We start from the raw sequence: 26844 nt of genomic DNA, 5'->3' as shown, positions 1-26844 counted from the left end.
AAGGAAATAAATGTGTGTTTGTGAAAAAGGAACAGAACTTTAGACTCTTCATATCACAGCAACTAAAACGTCTAACAGTTGATGCCAATGAAGTTGAAAATTTAGGCAGTGACTCTTTCTTTGAAATATTCCATTCATACTCAGAAGCACTGCATGGAAGGTATGTCCAGGGTGACTGGTAGCCAAAAGCCAAGTCTCTCTGGGAGTAACCAGACCCACCAGATCACGACTGTGAGGAGATTTCTTTTGACTATTTGCCCTAACTAAATTTCCCTCATATCAGAAACTCTAGAATTCACATTCCAGAGTGAGGGTTGCTGTACAAGCATTAAGGAAACGGATGGTGGGGTGTGGGTAGAGTAGAAATTTTATACAGACTGACCCACAGTTTCTCTATTGCAGGAAATGGAAACCGTGCCTGCCCATTGAATGTGATGTACCCCCGATCTAAGTTGACACGTACTGTGGGAGATAGTCTCACATTGAACTGCACAGTTAAATTCTGTGCTGATCAAGCAGAAGAACCTGTGGTGCACTGGTGCATGCTGCAGGGACATAGCTGTCAGCCCATACCTGCAAACAAGACAAGCTCCAATAATGACAATGAAAGCAGCCTACTCGTCAGTTACACGATCGCCAACCTCAACTACAGTGATAGTGGCACATTCCGATGTGAAGCTTTACACGGAGGTATCAAGTCAATGGGTAATTCCATTATCTTAAATGTGACAGGTAATCATTGCATGTGTCTCATTTATTAACCTACAGGTACACACAACATAGATCTTCCTCTTCCTTCCCCAGGTCGGTTGCTCTTAATGGAGAAGAACCCAAGGAGTAGGAGTGTCCTACCCTGGGTTCAACATGGAGTACAAATTCTGCAGGATACTCTGAAGGCACATTAATTGAAAGAGTGAATAGACTCGGGTATTTGTAAACCGAGTGGTCACGTGAAAATGTGATGTGGCCAAAAAAGAGATCATGTGGTAGGAGCACAGGAGTTAGTTATCCCGAGGAGCACGTGTATTGGTTATCCATGGGAGCAAGGGCAGAGCACAAGTGTTTAGGCAGCTGCAGTGCTAGTGAATAAACTATATTGTCAAAAGTCCTTATCGTCGGTGACTCAGAGAACCCACAACATCTATATTTGTCACCTGAGGAATGTTGTAAATTAGATATAGCTCTGATAACCTGAACTCATTGCACCCACCATCAATATGACAGTCATCTAGAAGTCAGGACAGTCAGCTGAAATTATGATCTTAATACAGATAACCCATGGGAATCATTTTAGTCATTGTGAATTTCTTTATTAAACTTTTGTCTCTCTCCTTTCCAATGACAGATGTTATGGGCGCGGCATTTTCAGAACCCCAAAATGTATCATGGAGTTCAACCAACCTCTCCCGTTAATGTATTTGTTGTTTTTCCTAGCACATGGCTTGTTCCCTAGGAGTGGGATTACAATTATGGACACGTGGGTTTTTAAACACAAAACAATGTTTATCCCATGAACTCAACATAACATCTTAAATAAACATTGGATCTCTTAACACCCCTTACTTCAAAGATAACTCAGAAAATATTGCAACAGTAAATAATTCCTCAAAATGTTCATTCAAACTTCCAAGAGACTTAACACCTTTAAACAGAATCACATCAGGTTGAAGGCTTTACCATTAGGAGTTTAAATCACTCAAATGATCCAGAGATAGTCTTTCATGGCAGAGATCCAGCTCACTGCAAACACAGACACTCCACAAGCTCTTTTTCTCCAAACTGCAGCTCTCTGGAAACACACAGACACACACAAGCTGCTTTTAAAAACTGCAGCTCTCTGGAAACACCCAGACACACACACAAGCTCTTTTTCCAACTGCAAAACTAAACTGCAAAATGGCTGACCTGACCTCAGCTCCACCCATTCTCTGACATCACTGTTTTCTTAAAGGTACATTGCTTAAACATCCATGTCTTAAAAGTACTCTCACATGACACTTCCCCCCAAGAAAAGAAAAACCCATCAACTTCAAGATGGTTTCATTTTTCACTTTTGCACCATCCACTAAGAAATGTACACAGTAAATATACCTTTTCGTTTAAAAAAAAAAAACAACACATGCAAACAGGTATAATAATATAGTCCATTTTTCTTTGTTCTTCTTCCTCCAACCAAAATCCTTCTCGATTGACAGTCTCTTTGAACAAAATCTCTGCACGATCCATCCATTCCTCTACTCCTCGGCATTTCTCTTTAGAATCAGATACTTTAGTTCAATCTGACCACAGAGTCCCTTGCAATTCTCCAACACAGGAGCATTGTTGATCACAGCTTTCAGGCAGTCAAATGCCTGTTGAAAGTCCGCGGTTCATTGAAGTTTTTTACTTTTCTTCAGCAATTCCATCAGTGGAGTAATCACACCACAAAATCTTTGCACAACTGTTCGATCAAATTCATTCATGCTAGGAGATCACATTGCCTCCCTTCGCATTGAGGGTATCGGAAACTCCTCAAGGAAAGTGATTCGGGCTTCTCCAAATTCACTTTCGGCTCGGTTCATCACCAAACTCGCCACCTGAAGTCGATCGAAGAACTCCATACGATGTTTTAAACGTTCTTTCCATGTCTGGAAGTTGGAAATAAAAACAGATTGTCCCACTTTCTCAATGCAATCGTTCAATGGTGGGACAGGATAAGAGTCCGTTCTTGTAACTGCATTCACCTTTCTATAGTCCACACACAACTGTTGGGTACCGTTTGGTTTAGGTACCGTCACTATGGGTGAGCTCCATTGGCTGCAATCCACTTCAATTATGCCATTCTTCAGCATACTCTCAATCTCTCTGTTAACCTGTGCCAATTTTAAAGGATTAAGTCTACATGGATGTTGTTTGATAGGAACAGCATTGCCCACATCTACATCATATATAGTCATTTTAGTACTTCCCAATTTATCTCTACAAACTTGCCCATGTGATATCAATAACTCTTTCAGGTCAGTTCGATTTTCCTCTGGAAGGTAACTTTATCATAGATTATCATAGAATTTACAGTGTAGAAGGAGGCCATTCGGCCCATCGAGTCTGCACCGACTCTTGGAAAGAGCACCCTACCCAAGGTCAACACCTCCACTCTATCCCCATAACCCCGTTAACTCACCCAACACTAAGGGCAATTTTGGACACTTAAGGGCAATATATCATGGCCAATCCACCTAACCTGCACATCTTTGGACTGTGGGAGGAAACCGGAGCACCCGGAGGAAACTTAACATTTCATCCCAATTTTTAAGAACATCCTTATTTTCCAATTTAATTTGAGGTATGTCAAATTCACAGTCATCTGGATTTGGTTCGTCACTTTGAGTTAGAATCATTAAAACCCCCTTTTTCTCTCCTTCCCTTTCAAAGTACCTTTGAAGTATATTCACATGACACACTCGGTGAGTCTTCCTTCTATCTGGTGTTTTTACCACATAATTCACCTCACCTAATTTCCTTTCAATCTGATATGGTCCACAAAACCTAGCTTTTAAAGGCTCCCCCACCACTGGTAACAACACTAAAACTTTATCCCCACTGGCAAAACTACGAACTTTGGATTTCTTGTCCGCTACCCATTTCATCACATTTTGTGCAACTTTCAAATGTTGTCTAGCCAATTCACCTGCTCTATTTAATCGTTCCCTAAAATTTGACACATAATCCAATAGTGTAATATCCGATTTCTCACCCACCAATTTTTCCTTCATCAATTGAAGTGGTCCTCTTATCTCATGACCAAAAACTAGTTCAAAAGGACTAAATTTGGTAGACTCATTAGGTGCATCCCTAATTGCAAACAATACGAATGGGATTCCTTTATCCCAATCCTCTGGATAATCTTGACAATACGCCCTCAACATTGTCTTCAATGTCTGATGCCACCTTTCTAATGCTCCCTGCGATTCTGGATGGGACGCAGTTGATTTAAATTGTTTTATTCCTAAGCTATTATAGGAAGGATGTGGAAGCATTGGAAAGGGTGCAGAGGAGATTTACCAGAATGTTGCCTGGTATGGAGGGAAAATCTTATGAGGAAAGGCTGAGGGACTTGAGGCTGTTTTCATTAGAGAGAAGAAGGTTAAGAGGTGACTTAATTGAGGCATACAAGATGATCAGAGGATTGGATAGGGTGGACAATGAGAGCCTTTTTCCTCGGATGGTGATGTCTAGCACGAGGGGACATAGCTTTAAATTGAGGGGAGATAGATATAAGACAGATGTCAGAGGTAGGTTCTTTACTCAGAGAGTAGCAAGGGCGTGGAATGCCCTGCCTGCAACAGTAGTGGACTCGCCAACACTAAGGGCATTCAAATGGTCATTGGATAGACATATGGACGATAAGGGAATAGTGTAGATGGGCTTTAGAGTGGTTTCACAGGTCGGTGCAACATTGAGGGCCACAGGGTCTTTACTGCGCTGTAATGTTCTATGTTCTATCCATAACTTCTTTGAATAACTTTGAAGTAAAATTCGTTCCTTGATCCGATTGAATTTCTGTGGGTCGTCCATATCTAGTAAAGAATTTAAGTAACTCCTCCACAATCCTTTTAGCTGTAATATTACGTACTGGAGTGGCCTCTGGAAACCTAGTAGACACATCCATTACAGTCAAAAGATATTGATTCCCACTTTTTGTTTGAGGAAGTGGCCCTACACAATCGATTGTAAAAGGTTCCTCAAATGCTGGAATGGGTATTAAGGGCGCTGGAATTATCACTGCTTGTGGTTCCCTATCACTTGACATGTTTGACATGATTGACAAAATTTTATGTAGTCCAGGCCAATAAAAATGTTTCTGGATTTTAGCTTGAGTTTTCCTTATTCCCAAATGACCTCCCACTGGTACCTCATGTGCAACCCGCAACACCTCCTTTCTATACCCTACCGGCAATACTACTTGATGAACTTCTGCCCACTTTTCATCCACCTGCATATATACAGGTCTCCATTTTCTCATCAAGACATAATTTTTCCGGTAATAACACTCTGATATACTCTCAGATTCCTCTTCCGTATATGCTTTCTGATTTATCCGTTTCATTTCTACACCTTTCTGTTGTATCTCCGCCAATTTTCCTGAACTAAAAATATCCGCCTCATCCTCCACCTGTTCTTGTTCTTTTTCTTTTTTAAAATTTTTTTATTTATTAAAGTTTTTTATCAACACAATTTTTCTCCCTTACAAACAATAACCCCCCCCCCCCCCCCCGGTAACAAAATAACAAGAAATCGCACTGAGCAAGATATATACATGGCAAAATGGTATATTTACATAGCTTTATACACTGGCTCTCTCCCGCACGTGCCAGTTTGCCCAACCCTTCATGTTATCTCTTGCTCATCCACCCCCCCCAAGCAATCCCCCATTCCTCCCCACTCCCAAGAAGTCCCCCCCCCCCGGGTTGCTGCTGCTGCTGACCGACCTTCCTCTAACGCTCCGCGAGATAGTCTAGGAACGGTTGCCACCGCCTGTAGAACCCCTGCGTAGACCCACTCAAGTCAAACTTAATCCTCTCCAGCTTTATGAACCCAGCCATGTCGTTTATCCAGGCCTCCACGCTAGGGGGCTTCACCTCCTTCCACATTAGCAAGATCCTTTGCCGGGCTACTAGGGCCACAAAGGCCAGAATGCCGGCCTCTTTCGCCTCCTGCACTCCCGGCTCGCCCACTACTCCAAATATTGCTAGCCCCCAGCTTGGCTTGACCCGGACTTTCACCACATGAGATATTGTTCCCGCCACTCCACTCCAGAACCCCTCCAGTGCCAGGCATGGCCAAAACATATGGACATGGTTCGCCGGGCTCCCTGAGCACCTTCCACATCTGTCCTCTACCCCAAAGAACCTGCTCAACCTCGCCCCCGTGAAGTGAGCTCTGTGAACCACCTTAAATTGTATCAGGCTGAGCCTGGCACACGAGGAGGAGGAATTAACCCTACCTAGGGCATCAGCCCACAGACCTTCTTCGATCTCCTCCCCCAGCTCCTCCTCCCATTTACCCTTCAACTCTTCTACCAGCGCTTCCCCCTCTTCGTTCATCTCCTGGTGTATTGCCGACACCTTGCCCTCCCCGACCCACACACCCAAGATCACCCTATCTTGAATTTCTTGTACTGGGAGCAACGGGAATTCCCTCACCTGTCACCTCACAAACGCCCTCACCTGCATATATCTAAAAGCATTTCCCGGGGGCATCTCAAACTTCTCCTCCAGTGCCCCTAGCCTCGCAAACGTCCCGTCAATGAACAGGTCCCCCATTCTTCTAATCCCCGCCCGATGCCAGCTCTGGAACCCCCCGTCCATCCTCTCCGGGACAAACCGGTGGTTGCCCCTGATCGGGGACCACACCGAGGCTCCCATCGCACCCCTGTGCCGTCTCCACGGACCCCAGATCCTTAGTGTTGCCGCCACCACCGGGCTCGTGGTGTACCATGTCGGCGAGAGCGGCAGCGGTACCGTCAACCACGCCCCCAGGCTAGTTCCTTTACAGGACGCCATCTCCATCCTCTTTCATGCCGCCCCCTCTCCCTCCATCACCCACTTGCGGATCATCGCCACATTTGCTGCCCAGTAATAGCTCCCTAGGTTTGGCAGCGCCAACCCTCCTCGATCCCTACTTCTTTCCAGGAACCCTCTCCTTACCCTCGGGGTCCTATTCGCCCACACAAACCCCATTTTCTCCTGCCTACTCTCTTGAAAAAGGCCTTGGTGATCACAATGGGAAGGCACTGAAACACAAACAGAAACCTCGGGAGGACCACCATTTTGACCGACTGCACTCTACCCGCCACCGAGAGCGGTAACATGTCCCATCTTTTGAAGTCCTCCTCCATTTGCTCCACCAACCTCGTCAGATTCAGTTTATGTAGGGCCCCCCAACTCCTGGCTATCTGGATCCCCAGATACCGAAAACTCCCCGCCGCCCTCCTCAGCGGTAGGTCCCCTAGCCCTCTTTCTTGGTCCCCTGCCTGTAATACAAAGAGCTCACTCTTCCCTACATTGAGCTTATAGCCCGAAAACTCCCCAAACTCCCTTAGAGTCTGCATGACCTCCACCATCCCCTCCATTGGATCCGCCACGTACAACAACAGGTCATCCGCATATAGCGACACCCGATGCTCTTCTCCCACTCGGACCACCCCCCTCCATTTATTAGACTCCCTCAATGATATGGCCAAGGGTTCGATCGCCAATGCAAACAACAGGGGGGGCAGGGGGCACCCCTGCCTCGTTCCTCGGTACAGCCAAAGGTACTCCGACCTCCGCCGGTTCGTCACTACACTCGCCACCGGGGCTCTGTAAAGGAGCTTAACCCAACTGATAAACCCTCCCCCGAACCCAAACCTACGCAGCACCTCCCAGAGGTACTCCCACTCTACTCGGTCAAAGGCCTTTTCCGCGTCCACCGCTGCCACTATCTCCGCCTCTCCCTCCTCCGATGGCATCATTATCACGTTTAAGAGCCGCCGCGCATTAGTGTTTAATTGCCTGCCCTTTACGAATTTTGTCTGGTCCTCGTGGATCACCCCCGGGACACAGTCCTCAATCCTCGTGGCCAGCACTTTTGCCAACAACTTAGCATCCACATTGAGGAGCGAGATCGGCCTGTACGATCCACATTGCAGTGGGTCCTTGTCCCGCTTTAGGATCAAAGAAATTGTTGCTTCCGACCTTATCGGGGGCAGGGTCCCCTCCTCTCTTGCCTCATTAAAGGTCCTCACTAGTAGCGGGGCCAACAGGTCTATGTACTTTCTGTAGAAGTCCACCGGGAACCCGTCCGGCCCCGGGGCCTTCCCCGCCTGCATACTCCCCAAACCCTTGCTCAGCTCCTCCAACCCAATTGGTGCCCCCAAACCAGCCACCTCTTGCACCTCCACCCTCGGGAATCTCAGTTGGCCTAGGAATCGTCTCATCCCCTCTTCCCCCGCTGGGGGCTGGGATCTGTACAGCTCTTCATAGAAGGCCTTGAATACCTTGTTTATTTTCGTCGCACTCCGAACCGTGGCTCCCCTTCCATCTTTGATTCCCCCTATTTCCCTCGCTGCCGTCCTCTTACGGAGCTGGTGTGCCAGCATCCGACTAGCCTTTTCCCCATACTCGTAGGTCGCCCCCTGCGCCTTCCTCCACTGTGCCTCCGCCTTCCCTGTAGTCAACAGGTCAAACTCCGTCTGGAGCCGTCGTCTTTCCCCAAGTGATCTTTCCTCCGGGGCCTCTGCGTATCTCCTGTCCACGCTCAAAATCTCCCCCACTAATCTCTCCCTTTCCATGCCCTCTGTCTTCTCCCTATGATCCCTGATGGAGATTAGCTCTCACCTGATCACCGCCTTCAACACCTCCCATACCACCCCCACCCGTACTTCCCCGTTGTCGTTGGCCTCCAAGTAACTTTCGATACACCCCCTCACCTTCCCACACACCACCTCATCTGCCAGCAGTCCCACATCCAGCCGCCACAGCGGGCGTTGGTCCCTCTCCTCTCCCAGCCCCAGTTCCACCCAGTGCGGGGTGTGATCCGAAACGGCTATGGCCGAATACTCCGTCCCCTCCACCCTCGGGATGAGCGCCCTGCTCAGAACAAAAAAATCTATCCGGGATTAGGCTTTGTGCACGTGGGAGAAGAAAGAAAATTCCCTGGCCTGCGGCCTTGCAAACCTCCATGGGTCCACTCTCCCCATCTGATCCATAAACCCCCTAAGCACCTTGGCCGCCGCCGGCCTCTTTCCAGTCCTTGATCTGGAGCGGTCCAGTGCTGGGTCCAACACTGTATTGAAGTCCCCTCCCATTACCATGCCTCCTACCTCCAGGTCCGGAATGCACCCCAACATGCGCTTCATGAATCCAGCATCACCCCAGTTCGGGGCGTATACATTTACCAACACCACCCACGTCCCTTACAACCTACCACTCACCATCACGTATCTCCCTCTATTATCCACTACGATAGTCTTGGCCTCAAATGACACATGCTTTCCCACCAATATTGCCACCCCTCTATTCTTCGCGTCCAGTCCCGAGTGGAATACCTGTCCTACCCATCCCTTTCTTAACCTGACCTGGTCCGCCACCTTCAGATGTGTCTCTTGGAGCATGACCACGCCTGCCTTCAGTCCCTTTAAGTGCGCGAACAATCGAGCCCTCTTCACCAGCCCATTCAGGCCCCTCACGTTCCACGTTATCAGCCGGATTGGAGGGGCTCTCTCCCGCCCCCCACGCCCGCCGACTAGCCATCGCCTTTTCTGGGCCAGTCCCGTGTCCGCGTCTCCCTCACCCTCCAGTCCCCCAGACGGGGGACCCCCATCCTGACCACCTCTTCTGTGTCCCAGTCCCTTTCGGCCAGTGCAGCAGCAACCCTTTTTCCCCCCTTACCCCCTCCCCTCCCCCCCCGCTAGACCCCTGTCTAGCTTTTTTGCTCCCCCCCATATCACTCCCGTAAGTCAGCTGACACCTGCTGACCCCGGCTTCCCCTGCCGTCCCTTTGACCTCCCCGTGTGGGAGTCTCCCAATCAATATGCGTTCCTTCGTTCCCCTTCCCGCCTTTCTTCCCGCGCGCCGGAAAAACCCCGCGCTTTCCAAAGCCTGCCCCGCCCCCTCTGGCGCAGCTCCTGTCGCGGCCTTGTCTCTCTCCCCCAGCCCATGTAACATTTCCTGCGCGTGATTGACCCCCTATATACAACAGCCATCACACATCAAACCCCAAACATCCCCCGCCCCCACCCTCACAAACCCTCAGTTAGAGTCCAACTTTTCGGTTTGTATGAAGGTCCACGCCTCTTCAGGCGTTTCGAAGTAATAGTGTTGGTCCTTGTATGTGATCCACAGTCGCGCTGGCTGCAGCATTCCAAATTTCACTCCTTTCGGTGCAGCACTGCTTTGGCCCGGTTGAAACACGCTCTCCGCTTTGCAACCTCCGTGCTCCAGCCCGGGTATATTCGGATCTCTGCATTGACCCACTTGCTGCTCCGCTCCTTCTTGGCCCATTTCAGGACCCTCTCTCTGTCCGTGAACCGGTGAAATCTCACCACCATCGCCCTTGGTGGCTCATTTGCCTTGGGCTTCCTCGCCTGCATCCGGTGTGCCCCGTCCAACTCCAGCGGCCTTGAAGGGGCCTCCTTGCCCATCATCGCCCCGAGCATCGTGCTCGCGTATGCCCCGGCTCCAGCAACCTCGAAGGGGCCTCCGCGCCCATCATCGCCCCGAGCATCGTGCCCGCGTATGCCCTGGCATCAGCCCCCTCCACTCCCTCAGGGAGACCCAGATTTCGCAGATTCTTTCTCCTCGACCTGTTCTCCAGGTCTTCGAGTCTTTCCGCCCACCTCTTGTGTAGCGCCTCGTGCTGCTCCACTCTCACCGCCAGGCCCAAGAGCTCATCCTCATCCTCACTGACTCTTTTCTGTACCTCCTGGATCTTTACCTCGTGGGCCTTCTGTGTTAACCCTAGTCCTTCAATTACTGCCAGCATAGACACCAGCATCTCCTTACGCAGCTCCTCGAAGCAGCGCTTGATGAATTCCTGCAGCTCCGGCCCGCACTCCGCTTTGTCCCCGACCGCCGCCATTTTGATTTTTTTCCCTCGCTTCTCCCGCTGCTCCAATTCCGCTTTTTTGGCCGTTGCACTTCTGGTCCGGTCCATAAAAGTTGGAGGGGGACCTCTCTCTTCCCTTCCCCACGGGTTGTCTTCAAAAAAATTCCATTGGGGCTCCTCCAATGAGCCCGAAAGTCCATAATAGTGGGAGCTGCCGAATCATAGAATTTACAGTGCAGAAGGAGGCCATTCGGCCCATCGAGTCTGCGTTGGCTCTTGGAAAGAGCACCCTATCCGAGGTCCACACCTCTACCCTATCCCCATAACCCAGTAACCCCACCCAACACTAATGGCAATTTTGGACACTAAGGGCAATTTATCATGGCCAATCCACCTAACCTGCACATCTTTGGACTGTGGGAGGAAACCGGAGCACCCGGAGGAAACCCACGCACACACGGGGAGGATGTGCAGACTCCGCACAGACAGTGACCCAAGCCGGAATCGAACCTGGGACCCTGGAGCTGTGAAGCAATTGTGCTATCCACAAGGCTACCGTGCTGCCCATCATACCCACGGAATCGTGCGGCTTAGCTCCGCATTGCCGCAACCGGAAGTCTCTTGTTCTTTTTCAACCATCTGATCAAAAATCGTTTCTGATAATTGCACTTCAACTCCATCTTCACTCTTTGATTTCTCCTCTTATCTTAACCTGTGACTTTGCGACCTTGTTACTACACAATCCGGAAAAATCCCAGGATATTCGTCCTTCAACCCTTCAGTTGACTAATTTTCCAATGGCTTATCAACCACAGTAGGCATCACTCCCACCTGCGATCCAGCTATATCATTACCCAAGATAAACTGTATTCCTGGACAAGATAGTTTATCCATTACTCCTACTACCACTGCACCACTCTTCACTGGACATTCCAACCTTACCTTATATAATAGAACGCTACTCCTCTCACCCTGAATTCCACATATCACCACCTTTTCTGGCAACATTCTTCCCAAACTACATAATTCCTCATCTCTTACCATTAAAAATTGACTAGCCCCTGTATCTCTTAAAATTGTGACTTCTTTACCTGCTCCTCCTGAGTAAACTTTACCCACACAAGTAAATTCTTTAAAGACATCTGGCACCTTCACAATCGTTTGCACCTTGTAATTGATAATATGGAAAGATGTGTCATTTGAAACATGGCAGTCTGGCAATATCTGGTCTGAGAGAAACATGAGAGAATGTAGGGAAAGATCCCACAAAGGGTTAACAGCAGCTGCCAGGAGAAGGATTGTAAAATGCAGATATCCTTGGTCAAGCAGGCTCAGCAAACAAGACAAACAGGATTTTGAATGAAGCCAAAAACAATGGCTCACACCTTCATTGAAAGTAACTAACTTAGTAAGGATCTGGAAAAGAATGGATGAGCTCAGTTGAATTTTGTGATAATTCGAAGTGTGAAAATTTGCTAATACCAGGTAAATTAAAGAAAACTGGAGGCTCTCAGTCTACGAGAAACATAATTCAAAGCCAAAATCAAAGTCAAAATTGAGCTGAGGACACAATTGGAAAATAAAACTATAGAAATGACAGGAATTAAAAGTAACACCTCTTGAAGTCAAAGCATTTTGAACATCACAAAGGAAACAATGTAATCAGATCTATGAGATGAAGTCATGTCAAAATGTATACTTAGTTGGATTAAAAGGTTTAGATCAAAAGATACCTTTTACAATCAAAGAAAATAAGAGTTACTTTACAATAAAATCATAAAAACGTAATTGTTATAAAGCGAATATAAACCTCGAGACCAGGGCAGGAAAGATTCAGATCCAGATGCAGATCCAGAAGCAGAGCTCTGAGGGAGAGAGAGAGAAGCAGAGAAGGAACAAGCAGCTAGACTCAGATTACAATCAGCTCGGCCATTGGAAATGGACAGGGCAGAGCAGCCGAGCTAAAATAGCTGATACATCTAAAGAAGACCAGACTTTAAAGAAGATTGATTGTCAAGTTGGGCCTGAAGGTCCCTTCAACCAACCAGAAGGATCCAGAAGCAAGATCTTTTTACTTTTCTGTAAAGACAGTGATTGCATCTTTTAAAAAAAGAAAAAAATATAATAATAAAATAACTTATAAGTTTTAACCTGAAACAGTGGTTATTCCAAAGTCTACTTTACTTACTTAGCAATGCGGGACCCAGGATCGATGCTACTAAGTGGTAAGTAGATGAAATCTTCGGTGAAGGTATGGGTTATACCGGGGGATAACTTGAAAATATAGTTTGACCTGAATAGCACCCACTGAAGCTTGCATCGGAGTCGGGGAGTGAGAATCCCTGATCACCATTTAGAATGTCGGCCCTTTTTGGTATAGGGGGACTTCTAAGAATAGTGGTGAGTTTTCAAAAACAACCTCCTTCGCTTCCCTTGGGCTTTCCTTTACCACTCTAACAAACCCCACTGTCTTATCCTGTTTTACCACATCAGCCTTCCCAGTGCTATTCCTCAACCACCAACACTGTGACTTTACATGGCCTAGTTTATTACAGTAAAAACATCTGAAACTTTTCATTTCTTTTCCACGCTCCTGGATTTCTTTTTTAATCTGAGGTACACTCTCTTTATTGTCTCCCATCAGATCACCTTTACCTTTACCACTTGAGTATTTCTCATGTCCCCAGTTTCTATCCTTCACCGGCTGAAACTGATGTCGGAAACCAATCTTTGACCTATGAACTAATTCATAATCATCTGCCATTTCCGCTGCTAATCTGGCAGTTTTAACCCTCTGTTCTTCCACATGAGTTCTCACTACATCAGGAATTGAATTTTTAAACTTCTCCAAAAGTATAATTTCTCAGAGAGCTTCATACGTTTGGTCTATTTTCAAAGCCCTTATCCACCAATCAAAATTACTCTGTTTGAGCCTTTCAAACTCCATGTATGTTTGACCAAATTCTTTCCTTAAATTTCTAAATCTTTGTCTGTAAGCTTCAGGCACCAGCTCATATGCACTTAAGATGGATGTTTTCACCTCCTCATATGTTCCAGATACCTCCTCCGGTAGTGATGCAAACACTTCAATGGCTCTACCTACCAGCTGTGTTTGAATCAGTAACACCCACATGTCCTGTGGCCATTTCATTTGTTTAGCGACCTTCTCAAATGAAATGAAAAAGGCTTCTACCTCCTTCCTGTCAAACCTTGGCAATGCTTGGACATATTTAAATAGATCCCCACCACATCTTCGACTATGACGCTCTTTCTCATCCTCATCACTATCATCCAACTGTACGTTTCCCTTTACGTCTGCCAATTTTAACTGATTGTCATGTTTCATGGCCAGTTTCTGAAGTTCAAACTCCCTCTCTTTATCTTTTTCCCTGATCTGTATCTCCCTTTCTTTTTCTTTTTGTTATGCTAGGGCTATTCTTTCTTTTCTCCTTTCTTCTCTCTCCTTTTCTTTTTCCTCTCTCTTTCTCTTTCTTTTTCCCCTCTCTCACTTTCTCTTTCTTTTTCCTCTCTCTCTCTTTCTCTTTCTTTTTCCTCTTTCTCACTCTCGTTTTCAAGCCGCTTTAATTCTTTCTCATGTTCCGTTTGTTTAATTTGCAACTGAATTTTTGCCATTTCCAATGAGTCAAACTCTATCTCAGGCAACTTTAAATGTTTAACCACCACCATAATTACCTCATCTTTTTGCATTTTGTCAGGTAATGTTAACTGCAATATTCTTGCCAAATCTAACAGTCTGCTTTTCGTTTCTGTCAGTAAAGTACTACGTGTGCCATTCTCCACCACCAAAAACTTTTGAGCCTCTGAAAGAGCCATTGTTCACAACACTCTCCCCACTTAAACTAAAATACCACACCGGAAAAGCAACAATCCTTCACTGTCTTTAAGTTCACAAAAGCCAATCCAATAGATAGACTTTTATCCCCCTCGAGCCCCCATTGTTATGGGCGAGGCGTTTTCAGAACCCCAAAATGTATCATGGAGTTCAACCAACCTCTCCCTTTAATGTATTTGTTGCTTTTCCTAGCACACGGCTTGTTCCCTAGGTGTGGGATTACAATTATGGACACGTGGGTTTTTAAACACAAAACAATGTTTATCCCATGAACTCAACTTAACATCTTAAATAAACATTGGATCTCTTAACACCCCTTACTTCAAAGATCACTCAGAAAATATTGCAACTGTAATTAATTCCTCAAAATGTTCCTTCAAACTTCCAAGAGCCTCAACCCCTTTAAACAGAATCACATCAGGTGAGTTTAAATCACCCAAATGATCCAGAGATAGTCTTTCATGGCAGAGATCCAGCTCACTGCAAACACAGACACTCCCCAAGCTCTTTTCCTCCAAACTGCAGCTCTCTGGAAACACACAGGCACACACAAGCTGCTTTTTAAAACTGCAGATCTCTGGAAACACCCAGACACACACAAGCTCTTTTTCCAACTGCAAAACTAAATTTCAAAATGGCTGACCTGACCTCAGCTCCACCCACTCTATGACATCACTGTTTTCTTAAAGGTACATTGCTTAAACATACATGTCTTAAAGGTAATCTCACATGACACAGAATTTCAGCACTTTTCCTCCAACACATTTTCTCAATTGTCCTTTCTGAAGATCCTTAGTCATTTTTAACATTGTCTTCAACCTGGTTCCGTGAAGGTGTTGGAGGCGGATAGGAAATCCAGTGTACCGGAAACCTAGTGCACAGAGCAGCCCAGTCAAGGCTGGGGAGTTTCAAGTATAAGGCCAGAAACCTTACTTGTTTTTTTCATCCTGAGTTCTAGTGATTATTTTTAGTTCATTGAAGCCATCTGACTCCCATGTGGGATATGAAAGGAATTTGAACAGGGTCAAGTCAGGGTTCAAGTGTACATTGACCCGCGTTACAACATTGTTCTAATTCAGTATTGATTGGCAATTGAATGCAGAGAGGTGAACAGAATGTGAAATTTCTGAGGTGGGCTTAAGCTCATCATTAGGAAAGACTACGGGGCACTTTATTCTAACCATGCTCAACTTGACTTGGCAGCACGGTTTAATGTTGACACTGGCTGCCTGAAATGGAAACTATTACATTCCTCGGACCAACATTCCTTAGATTCATCAACTGGACAGTTTGGATAGACCCCATTCACAATATCAAACATTCATATCCCATATGTCTACATCAGAGAGACACACAGAGATTAGCACATGTAATATAACTCATGAAGAGTAGAAATTGTCCACATAATATATCACTGACAAAATCATGCAAATATTATATTATTATATATTGTTCATGTGCTGTATATTGTTTTGCAGAGGCTTCAGATGATCCAGTAATAACAGTAGAACATATTGACAACTCTTATAAATGGTACTTTTTGGTTTTGCTGCCTCTAGTGGTGGTGATAGCCTGTGTCATACTGTATTGTCGAGGTAAGCACCAGCCCAAAGGAAATAATTCTTATTTATCAACATTACCAGAAATATATATCTCATATGTTGCCACATGTCATGATGCTGTTTGTGATGTTCTTTTGAAGAGAAGCGACGATCGGCACAGAAGAGACAAAGAGCCCAAGAAAAGGTAAATGAGCTGACATGAGGAGCATCAATCAAAGTAAGAGCGCTCCAAGGAACATACTAATAAATAGGAAAAGGGGTAGACCATACGGCCACCTGAGCCTCCTCCACCACTCAATAAGATCATGACTGATCCACTTCCTTGCCTTGTCCATTGGCTGAGATTTTGCACTCATGGCAATCCTGTGAAAGACAGAAAATGAGAATCTCACTGGTGAGATCTTGTTTTCATATCCACCCCCACCCCCCCTCCCCCGCCAGTGATGTAACGAGGCTCCACCCAGAGAAATCAGGAATCACATTTAAATCAATTATAATATCATTAAAAGGCTTCCCCGCCATATCAGCCGACCACATTGGAATCTCCTTCTTCACTGACGTGTGTCACGTTGGCAAGGTTTATAGAGGGTTTTTGAAAATGACATCCAGGTAAAGGGAACCCATTAGGGGTGCCCCTGGAGGGAGAGGGACATGTCCAGGCTGTAACCTGACATTGCTACCTGGCATTTCCACCTGGCACTTCCCCTTCTTCACCCTGGCATCGTTCCCATGGGGCCCCTCTGGAGAGCTTCATGGGAGAGGGGGGAATGTAGTGGGATGGGGGGGGGGAGGGGGTCCAGTACATAATGAGAGTTTCTGCGTGTCTGGCAGAGGGGTTCCTGTATTTTTTTTGTTGGAGATTGGGGCGCCCTCTTTCAGGCGTTGCCGGCTTTTTCTTTTTTATTTTAATAAATGTTTTATTGAAATTTCTTTCCCAAACAACAATTTTTCCCCTCTTACAAAGCAAACGCAACAATAACAATACAGAAATTTTAAACAATACACAAGTAACAAAACCCCTTTATCTTTGACCTAAACTAACCCCCCCCCCCTCCTGGGTTGCTGCTGCTGGTCATCTGTCTTCCCTCTAACGTTCCCCTAGGTAGTCGAGAAATGGCTGCCACCGCCTGGTGAACCCTTGAGCCGATCCTCTCAGGGCAAACTTTATCTGCTCCAGTTTAATGAACCCCGCCATATCATTTACCCAGGCCTCCAGTCCGGGGGGTTTCGCCTCCTTCCACACGAGTAGGATCCTGCGCCGGGCTACTAGGGACGCAAAGGCCACAACGTCGGCCTCTTTCGCCTCCTGCACTCCCGGCTCTTCCGCAACTCCAAATAGAGCTAACCCCCAGCCTGGTTTGACCCGGGCCTTCACCACCCGCAAAATCACTCCCGTCACTCCCTTCCAATACCCTTCCAGTGCCGGGCATGCCCAAAACATATGTGCGTGGTTTGCCGGGCTCCCGCCACACCTCCCACATTTGTCCTCCACTCCAAAGAACCTGCTCAATCTTGCTCCCGTTATGTGTGCTCTATGTAGCACCTTAAATTGAATCAGGCTAAGCCTGGCGCATGAGGAAGAGGAATTTACCCTGCTTAGGGCATCAGCCCACATACCCTCCTCTATCTCCTCCCCTAGTTCTTCTTCCCACTTTCCTTTTAGTTCGCCCACCGACTCCTCCCCCTCTTCCCTCATCTCTCGGTAAATCTCTGACACCTTGCCCTCTCCGACCCACACCCCTGAAAGCACCCTGTCCTGTATCCCCTGTGTCGGGAGCAACGGAAATTCCCTCACCTGTTGTCTAGTAAATGCCCTCACCTGCATATATCTCAAGAAATTTCCCCGGGGCAACTTATACTTTTCCTCCAATGCTCCCAAGCTCGCAAAAGTCCCATCTATAAATAAATCTCCCACCCTCCTAATTCCCAACTGGAACCAGCTCTGAAATCCTCCATCCATTCTTCCTGGGGCGAACCTATGGTTGTTCCTGATTGGGGACCCCACCAGGGCTCCCCGCACCCCTCTCTGTCGCCTCCACTGTCCCCAGATATTCAATGTTGCCGCCACCACCGGGTTTGTGGTAAACTTTTTAGGTGAGATCGGTAGCGGCGCCGTCACCAGCGCCTCTAAACTCGTCCCTTTACAGGACTTTCTCTCCAGTCTTTCCCACGCCGCTCCCTCACCCTCCATCATCCATTTACGTATCATTGCCACATTGGCGGCCCAATAGTAATCGCCCAAGTTCGGTAGTGCCAATCCTCCTCTGTCCCTACTACGCTGAAGGAACCCCCTCCTTACTCTCGGAACTTTCCCTGCCCACACGAAGCTCGTGATGCTCCTGTCTATTTTATTAAAAAAGGTCTTAGTGATTAGTATAGGGAGACATTGAAATACAAATAAGAACCTCGGGAGGACCATCATCTTAATTGCTTGCACCCTGCCCGCCAGCGATAGAGGCTGCATGTCCCACCTCTTGAAGTCCTCCTCCATTTGTTCTACCAACCGTGTCAGATTAAGTCTGTGCAAGGTTCCCCAGCTCCTAGCGATCTGAATCCCCAGGTATCGGAAGTTTCTTTCCACTTTCCTTAGAGGCAAGCCTTCTATCTCTCTACTCTGGTCCCCTGGATGTATCACAAATAATTCACTCTTCCCCATGTTTAGCCTATACCCCGAGAAATCCCCGAACCCCCTCAAAATTCGCATAACCTCTATCATCCCCCCCGCTGGGTCCGACACGTATAACAATAGGTCATCCGCATATAACGAGACTCGGTGTTCTTCTCCCCCTCTAATCACCCCTCTCCATTTCCTGGAGTCTCTCAACGCCATGGCCAGAGGTTCAATTGCCAACGCGAACAACAATGGAGACAGCGGGCATCCCTGTCTTGTTCCCCTATATAGTCGGAAATACTCCGATCTATGTCGACCTGTAACTACGCTTGCCGTTGGAGCCCCATAAAGAAGTTTAACCCAGCTAATAAACCCGTTCCCAAACCCAAACCTCCTTAACACTTCCCATAAATACTCCCACTCCACCCTATCAAATGCCTTCTCTGCGTCCATTGCCGCCACTATCTCTGCCTCCCCCTCCACTGGGGGCATCATTATCACCCCTAATAGTCGTCGCACGTTAACATTCAGTTGTCTCCCTTTTACGAACCCTGTCTGGTCTTCGTGCACCACCCCCGGGACACAGTCCTCTATCCTCGATGCCAGTACCTTTGCCAACAATTTGGCGTCCACGTTCAACAATGAAATGGGTCTATAGGACCCGCACTGCAACGGATCTTTATCCCTCTTCAAAATTAACGATATCGTCGCCTCCGACATCGTCTGGGGTAGAGTCCCCCCTTTCCTGGCCTCATTGAACGTCCTCACCATCAACGGGGCCAACAAGTCCATATATTTTCTGTAATACTCCACCGGGAACCCGTCTGGTCCTGGGGCCTTCACTGCTTGCATGCTTCCCAGTCCCTTAATAACCTCGTCCACCCCAATCGGTGCCCCCAGGCCTACCACCCCCCGCTCCTCCACTTTCGGGAACCTCAATTGGTCCAGGAACTGCCGCATCCCCTCCTCTCCCTCTGGGGGTTGAGACCTATACAGTTCCTCATAGAAGGTCTTGAACACCTCATTTATCTTTCCTGCCCTTCGCACCGTGTCTCCCCTTTCGTCTCTAATTCCTCCTATCTCCCTCGCTGCTGCCCTCTTTCGCAATTGATGAGCCAACAGGCGACTCGCCTTTTCCCCATATTCATACCTCCTCCCCTGTGCCTTCCTCCACAGTACCTCCGCCTTTCTGGTGGTCAGAAGGTCAAATTCTGTCTGGAGTCGTCTCCTCTCCCTGTACAATTCCTCCTCCGGGGTCTCTGCAAATTCCCTATCCACCCTTAAAATCTCCCCCAGTAATCTTTCCCTTTCCTTGGCCTCTGTTTTCCTTTTGTGGGCCCCAATGGAGATCAGCTCTCCTCTGACCACCGCTTTTAGTGCTTCCCATACCACTCCCACAGGGACCTCGCCGTCGTCATTGACCTCCAGATATCTCTCAATACACCCCCGCACTCTTGCACACACTCCCTCATCCGCCATCAGTCCCACATCTAATCGCCAGAGTGTTCTCTGCTCCCTTTCCTCTCCTAATTCCAGGTCCACCCAATGTGGGGCATGATCCGAAACCGCTATGGCTGAGTACTCAGCTTCTTCCACCCTAGAGATCAACGACCTTCCCAAAACAAAAAAATCTATCCGGGAGTACACTTTATGGACATGGGAGAAGAAGGAAAACTCCCTAGCCCTAGGTCTAAGAAATCGCCATGGATCCACTCCCCCCATTTGGTCCATAAACCCCTTAAGTACCTTGGCCGCTGCCGGCCTTCTTCCGGTCCTTGAGCTGGATCTATCTAGCCCCGGGTCCAGCACCGTATTAAAGTCCCCTCCTAAAATCAAGTTTCCTACCTCCAGGTCCGGTATACGCCCCAGCATCCGTCTCATAAATCCCGTATCGTCCCAGTTTGGGGCATACACGTTAACCAACACGACCTCCATTCCCTCCAGCCTGCCACTCACCATTACATATCTACCTCCGCTATCTGCTACGATGTTCTTTGCTTCAAATGCGACCTGTTTCCCCACCAAAATGGCCACCCCTCTATTCTTTGCGTCCAGTCCTGAGTGGAACACCTGTCCCACCCATCCTTTCCTTAGCCTAACTTGGTCCGCCACCTTTAGGTGCGTCTCTTGGAGCATAACCACGTCTGCCCTTAGTCCTTTCAAATGCGCGAGCACTCTGGCCCTTTTTATCGGTCCGTTCAGGCCTCTCACGTTCCACGTGATCAGCCTCACTAGGGGGCTACCTGCCTCCCTCCCGTGTCGACTAGCCATTACCTTCTCTAGGCCAGTCCCATATCCCGCCTCCGCGCTCCCGCTCGCTCCCCCAGCGTCGCACACCATCCCCGCCCACCCACTCTTTAGCCATTTCCTTTTGGATTTCCGCAGCAGCAACCCAGTTGTCCCCCCCCCCTCCCCCTCCCTCCCCCCCTCCCCGCTAGATCTCTTTCTAGCATGATTGCTCCCCCCATATTACTTCCGTAAGTCAGCTGACTTCAACTGACCCCGGCTACTCCTGCTCACTCCTCGACCCCCCCCATGTGGGGAACTCCCATCCGCCTTGCGCCTGTCTTCCCGCCTTATTCTTTCTGGTGCGGGAACATCCCTTTACCTGACCCGCCTCTTATGGCGCAGCTCCCTTTCCCCTCCCCCTCCCCTTCCCCATTCTCCAACTATGTCCCGTCTTTCCCCCCTCACCGGCGCCCACATTTCCCCAATGTCTCCCCCCTTCCCTGTTTACTTCTCAATTAACTTCCACCGTAACATTAACAATAACATTTCCTGCAGCATCAGTCCCTCAGTTCCGATCCAATTTCTCTTCTTTGATGAAGGTCCATGCTTCCTCCGCCGTCTCGAAATAATGGTGTCTCTCCTGATACGTGACCCATAGTCTTGCCGGCTGCAGCATCCCGAACTTCACCTTCCTTTTATGCAACACCTCTTTGGCTCGGTTGAAGCTCGCCCTCCTTCTCGCCACCTCCGCACTCCAATCCTGGTATACCCGTACCACTGCATTCTCCCATCTGCTACTCCGCACCTTTTTAGCCCATCTCAGGACCTCTTCTCTATCCTTAAGGCGGTAAAATCGCACGATTATCGCCCTGGGTGGTTCTCCCGCTTTTGGTCTTCTCGCCGGAATCCGATTTGCCCACTCCACCTCCAAGGGGCCCGTAGGGGCCTCAGCACCCATCAGTGAGCTCAGCATCGTACTTGCGTACGCTCCACAGTCCACTCCTTCCACACCCTCAGGGAGACCCAGTATCCGAAGGTTCTTCCTTCGCGCTCCATTTTCTAGGGCTTCGATCCTTTCAGTACACTTTTTATGAAGTGCCTCGTGCGTCTGTGTCTTAACCGCCAGGCCCAGGATCTCGTCCTCAATATCTGTCACCTTCTGCGCGGAGCTCTGTCTCCTGGGTCTTTAATGTCTCCTTGAGCCCCTCAATTGCCTGTAGCAACGGGGTCAGCACCTCCCTCTTCAGCAGCTCCACGCACCGTCTCACAATTTCATGCTCAGGCCCCCATGTCGCCTGCGCTTTCTCCGCCGCCATCTTGTACTTCTCTCTTTCTGACCCTTTGGTCGACGATTCCTCGCGCTGCAGCCGCCGCCGCCGGTTTTTTCCTCCTTCGTTTGGGGGGGACTCCCTTCTCACACGCCCCACACCGGGTTGCGTCGTCGAAAAATTCCCCGTTGGGGCTCTTAAAAGAGCCCGAAGGTCCGTCGGAGCTGGAGCCGCCGAAGCGTGCGGCTAGCTAGGCATCACCGCAACCGGAAGTCCCTTCAGTGGCCTTGATGAGGTCTTTTCACAGTTGTTCCCTCTGCTGCTAGAATTCACTTTTGATACAGGCCCTCAGGTCAGCTTGCAGCTTTAAGCTTGCCCTTCCCCCGCCTGCATGCTGGAAGAGGCCCTGTTTATCCTGTAGTTGCAGCCAAATCTTTTACTGTTTCTGCGTGTGTCTGGCAACCAAGAGACATACCCTTCCTGGGGGACACTGTCGGGGGAATATTGTAGCCTTCTTCCCACACCGGGAAATGTCAAACAAATGCTGTGGGGGCCCTGTAAAAGAGCCCAAAAGTCCGTTCCAAGCAGGAGCTGCCGAATATGCGACCTAGCTCTGCATAGCCGCACCCGGAAGTCGTTGCCGGCTTTTTCAATCACCAGCCCTCCAGCATCACGGCGTGGGCCATGCCTCCATATTTCTTTTTCATAGAATGCTGCGCAATGTGTCGAGAAAAGCCGGCTGTGCATCCAGCAAGCTGCAGACAGCACTCTGTACAAAGTAGAGAAAAGTCCACCCCTTGATTCTCTTCGTGTCCAATAATCTTAACCTTGAACATACTCAATGACTAAGCATCCACAGCCCTCTCGTAAGAGAACCCTCTCAGTGAAGAAATTTCCCCTCATCTCAATCCAAAATGACTAACTCCTATTCTTAGTCTGGGACATCTTGTTCTAGACTCACCAGCGATGATGGGGGTGAACGTGGTGGGTGGGGGTTCTGTCAAACAGCCTCTCAGCATCTAATTCAATGATGGCTCAATGGATAAGTGGACTCCCCATCATGACACTGAGCCATGAAGATCCTGGGTCTGTGCTGCTTTCAAGCAATAACTTCAGTCAATGGTTATTGCTAGGTTGATTGAAACATTTTGACCCAGCATCCTGAGATATGGGGAGGAAATAACAGCTAACGTTCCTGTTCCTGATCATTATTTCATGACTTCACCTCAATTACACCTGCCACAGACCAAATGAAGGTAGCAGCAGGTTCACATGATGCATCATATGCTGAAGAAGCAATCTTTGCCCACAGTCTGTCCAGCATGGGTCAGCTCCTTGTGGAGTGGGGCAACTAAACTAGAACTCACTAATCACAGTAATAACTGGTTTCAGCTGTAGTTTGGTGAGTTACACACTTGCCTCTGGGTTAGAAATTTGCAAATTCCGCCCTCAATCCAGAGGCTATGTTGCACTGTTGTGGGGGGTGGGGAATAGTATTCTTTCAGATGAGGTATCACAACGTGCTGTTTTGAGGAATAGCAGGTGAGTTCTCTTCAGTGTTTGGCCAATGTTGAACATTTAGCCAGCACCTAGAAAAGGATTATCTGATCATTATTGCCTTGCTGTTCATAAGAGCTTGTGTTGCGGATGCCTGGTCAGCTCTCAACAGAGGTTAAGAAGGTGGAACAGATGCCATAATTTTTTAAGTTTTCATGCGGTGTGTAAAGATCGATAATATAAGAAATAGGGCTTGGTTATTTTATAAACAAACTTCATTAAAACAAAAGAAAAGAAAACAATATTGAAACTTTTACTCCAGTTCGAATACTAACAAATTACACACAGTTTCTTAACCTTAACAAATTAGTTCCAATCAGACAACACATCCTATAAACATACAGCTCTCATTCCAGTTACATAGACATTACAATTCTCTGATGTAAGTCAAGTTCCTTTCGGATCCTTTTTGAAAGGCTGTACCTGGAACAACTTCTTCATGACCTCTCTGGGTGACCACTAGAGCCTCCTGCTCCACCAATGCCCTCAAACTAAGGTTCTCTCTGAATTGGCCAGATTTGCATCCCTTATTGTTATCTTGGCTGATTGCCCAATTATACAAAAGAACATATCTATGCCATTCAGATGCAGCTAACCATCGATTGGTGGACAAATAGGTCATTAAACTTTGTGATTTCTGATCAAACAAGATTGTCCCGAATGACAATGGATCTAGAGTGGCTCATCCTGGCTGAACCGGGACATCCTGGCTATTCCCACTAACAAGGTTAAGTCTGAATGGGACAAGGTAACTCAGACTATGGCCGTATCCCTCTAACTCTGCTGCTAGCATTCTTTTTAACACATTGCCTGCTACATCATGGACCCCATTTCGAGACCCAAGTTCCTACTATTTCCATCTCATGACGCTTGTTGTATGAATATTGGTAAATGGAATGTTGTCATTTATTGGATGGATGGAATATACAAGTAGGCAAGTTTTGCTATAGTTGTACAGGGGTGGGTTACACCACACCTAGAGTACTGTGCACAGCTTTGGTCTTCTTGCTTAAGAAAGGATATAATTGCATTAGAAGCAGAGAAGGTTAACTTGACTAATTCCTTGAATGAGGAGGTTATCATATGAGGGCAGGTTGGGCCCGTATACATTGAAGTTTAGAAGAATGAGAGGTGACCTGATTGAAAGATATAAGATTTGATCTGAAGGGGCTTGGACAGGGTGGATACTGCTATGTTGGACTCGATTTTTATCCTCAAGCCAGGTCAGGGGAGTCGGGATATTTCCTGGCTCATCACACCTGCCTTGCAGGAAGCAGGAATTTTATTTGGGCTACAGTTTAGCTACCCCGGGACAGAGTTCATATGTAGCCACAGGGACTGTCGAGTGCTGAGGTGTTTTTAAAAAAAGGCTTGCCACATGCTGTGGGACTTTGCCCATTAAAAATAAAAACAGAAAGGTCCTTCAATGCTCATTCCTTACGTCCTCTCACCACCACCTCACACACTCCCCTGCCCCATCCATGCTACCTTATGCCTTCTACCCACCTTGATTACCCCTTATATTCCAATGCCAAGCTATGGCACTTCCATGCCAATTCACCCACTCATACATTGGCTAGGACCAATTAAACCTAAAATGACTATAGCACGTTTTTAAAAAAGCTTTAGAAAATAATCAATTGTCCATAACTTCCCACTTTCTTTAAAGAACTCCTTTTACTGCAAGCCACTTAAAGTGTCAGTCACGCAGACCCTTTCAAGAATCAATAGCAGAAACTGCAGGCACATGTAAATCTTTATCTTGTAGATATAAGCAATGCAAAATTGACTGAAGGGATCAAAAAGTCAAGAGCTGTCAGTCAAGCAATATTTTCCCAGAGGTCAGCTGTTCCAAAAACCTAATGGATGCCTGGTCTCTCAGACGAGTCTCATTATTTATCAGCAGAAATCTGGAGTCAGGTAAACTTTAGTAAATTTTGCATTTACAGTTCAATTGCAAGCTTGCACTGAAAGTCTCATAAAAGAAAGAACTTGCATTTATATAGTGCCTTTCATAACCCTGGAACATCCCAAAGTGTTTTACAGAAGTACTCTTGGAGTATTATTGTAATGTAGCAAATGCAGCAACAAATTGACACACAGCAAGCTCTTACAAACAGTATCGTGATAATGATCAAATTTAATTGTTTTCCGCAATATTGGCCGATGGATACATTTTCGTCAAGTATTGACTGGAAAGATGAACCATTAGTGAGAGACTAAGGATCATCATCATTGTGGGACATTTTACAAAAAGTGATCAAGTCCTAGTAATGTACAAATTCACCATGTGTATATTTGAGTAATAATACTTGTATGTTTGGTCCTTTATAGAATATTACTGCGGCTTCCTCATCACCTGATGTCACAGCGGTTAGCACCGAGCTTGCTTCTATGGCCGACACGACTGAGATAGGCCCAGTGGAGCCACGTGTAAATAAGAGACGCATGGAGCCCTTTTATGTAAATGAGTCATTTCCCATAATTGAACGATGTGAAGAATCTATTTATGAAAATGACCTTCTCAATCAATACTGAGTTTTGGTTATTTGGACATTGGTGATGGCCATTGATGAGCTTGTCAAGAATTCCTTCTTCTACCCAACATTTGCCCTGTTTCTACCTAGCACACGTCTGCCAACACAGTGACCCAATCATAGCCTATAGACTCTGATTGATAAAGTAAATCCAATTACTTCAATTCCTGGTCTTAAGATCAGAAGTTTACCAAAGTGGGGAACAGCATCTCCACACATAGGAGATCAATTTAATGGACCATGTGTCTGATGATTAATGTAGCTCATTGCTTGCTGCTTGCATTCTGTTCCTAATCTTTATGGTTCATCAATAAAAATGATTTAAGTACTTTCTATTAATTCTATAGTGCGGTGGAATCCAAATCATTGATTGATTTCTCGAGGGAGATAGACATATTTCTGATTAAAAAAAGAATTATGCTGCCTCACGGTGCTGAGGTCCCAGGTTTGATCCCGGCTCTGGATCACTGTCCGTGTGGAGTTTGCACATTCTCCCTGTGTTTGCGTGGGTTTCGCCCCCACAACCCATAGATCTGCAGGGTAGGTGGAGTGGCCACGCTAACTTACCCCTTAATTGGAAAAAATCAATTTGGCACGCTAAATTTATATTTTGATAAACAAATTAAAGGGATATGGGGAACAGGCCAGGAGGTGATTTTGA

The 26844-nt window shown here is 47.2% G+C and overlaps 1 protein-coding gene across 1 annotated transcript; it reads left to right on the top strand.

The window, feature by feature from the left end:
* The first annotated feature begins 414 nt into the window (after positions 1-414).
* On the top strand, positions 415-26440 carry LOC140429826 (B- and T-lymphocyte attenuator-like). Its single transcript, XM_072517300.1, has 4 exons — positions 415-732; positions 15898-16014; positions 16122-16165; positions 25981-26440. Exons 1-4 carry the CDS (start codon positions 435-437, stop codon positions 26182-26184), a joined length of 663 nt encoding a protein of 220 aa, XP_072373401.1. The 5' UTR covers positions 415-434; the 3' UTR covers positions 26185-26440.
* Positions 26441-26844: the final 404 nt, after the last annotated feature.

The sequence above is a fragment of the Scyliorhinus torazame genome, chromosome 1 (genome assembly GCF_047496885.1).
Source record: "Scyliorhinus torazame isolate Kashiwa2021f chromosome 1, sScyTor2.1, whole genome shotgun sequence".
Taxonomy (NCBI): domain Eukaryota; kingdom Metazoa; phylum Chordata; class Chondrichthyes; order Carcharhiniformes; family Scyliorhinidae; genus Scyliorhinus; species Scyliorhinus torazame.
This window is presented reverse-complemented; position numbering and strand designations above follow the sequence as displayed.

Excerpts from the sequence above, each read along its gene's own strand:
- LOC140429826 (XM_072517300.1), top strand. The coding sequence starts at position 435 with ATGTACCCCCGATCTAAGTTGACACGTACTGTGGGAGATAGTCTCACA. Across the intron at positions 733-15,897 it reads CATTATCTTAAATGTGACAG|AGGCTTCAGATGATCCAGTA; the intron begins GTAATCATTGCA and ends ATTGTTTTGCAG. Across the intron at positions 16,015-16,121 it reads TGTCATACTGTATTGTCGAG|AGAAGCGACGATCGGCACAG; the intron begins GTAAGCACCAGC and ends GTTCTTTTGAAG.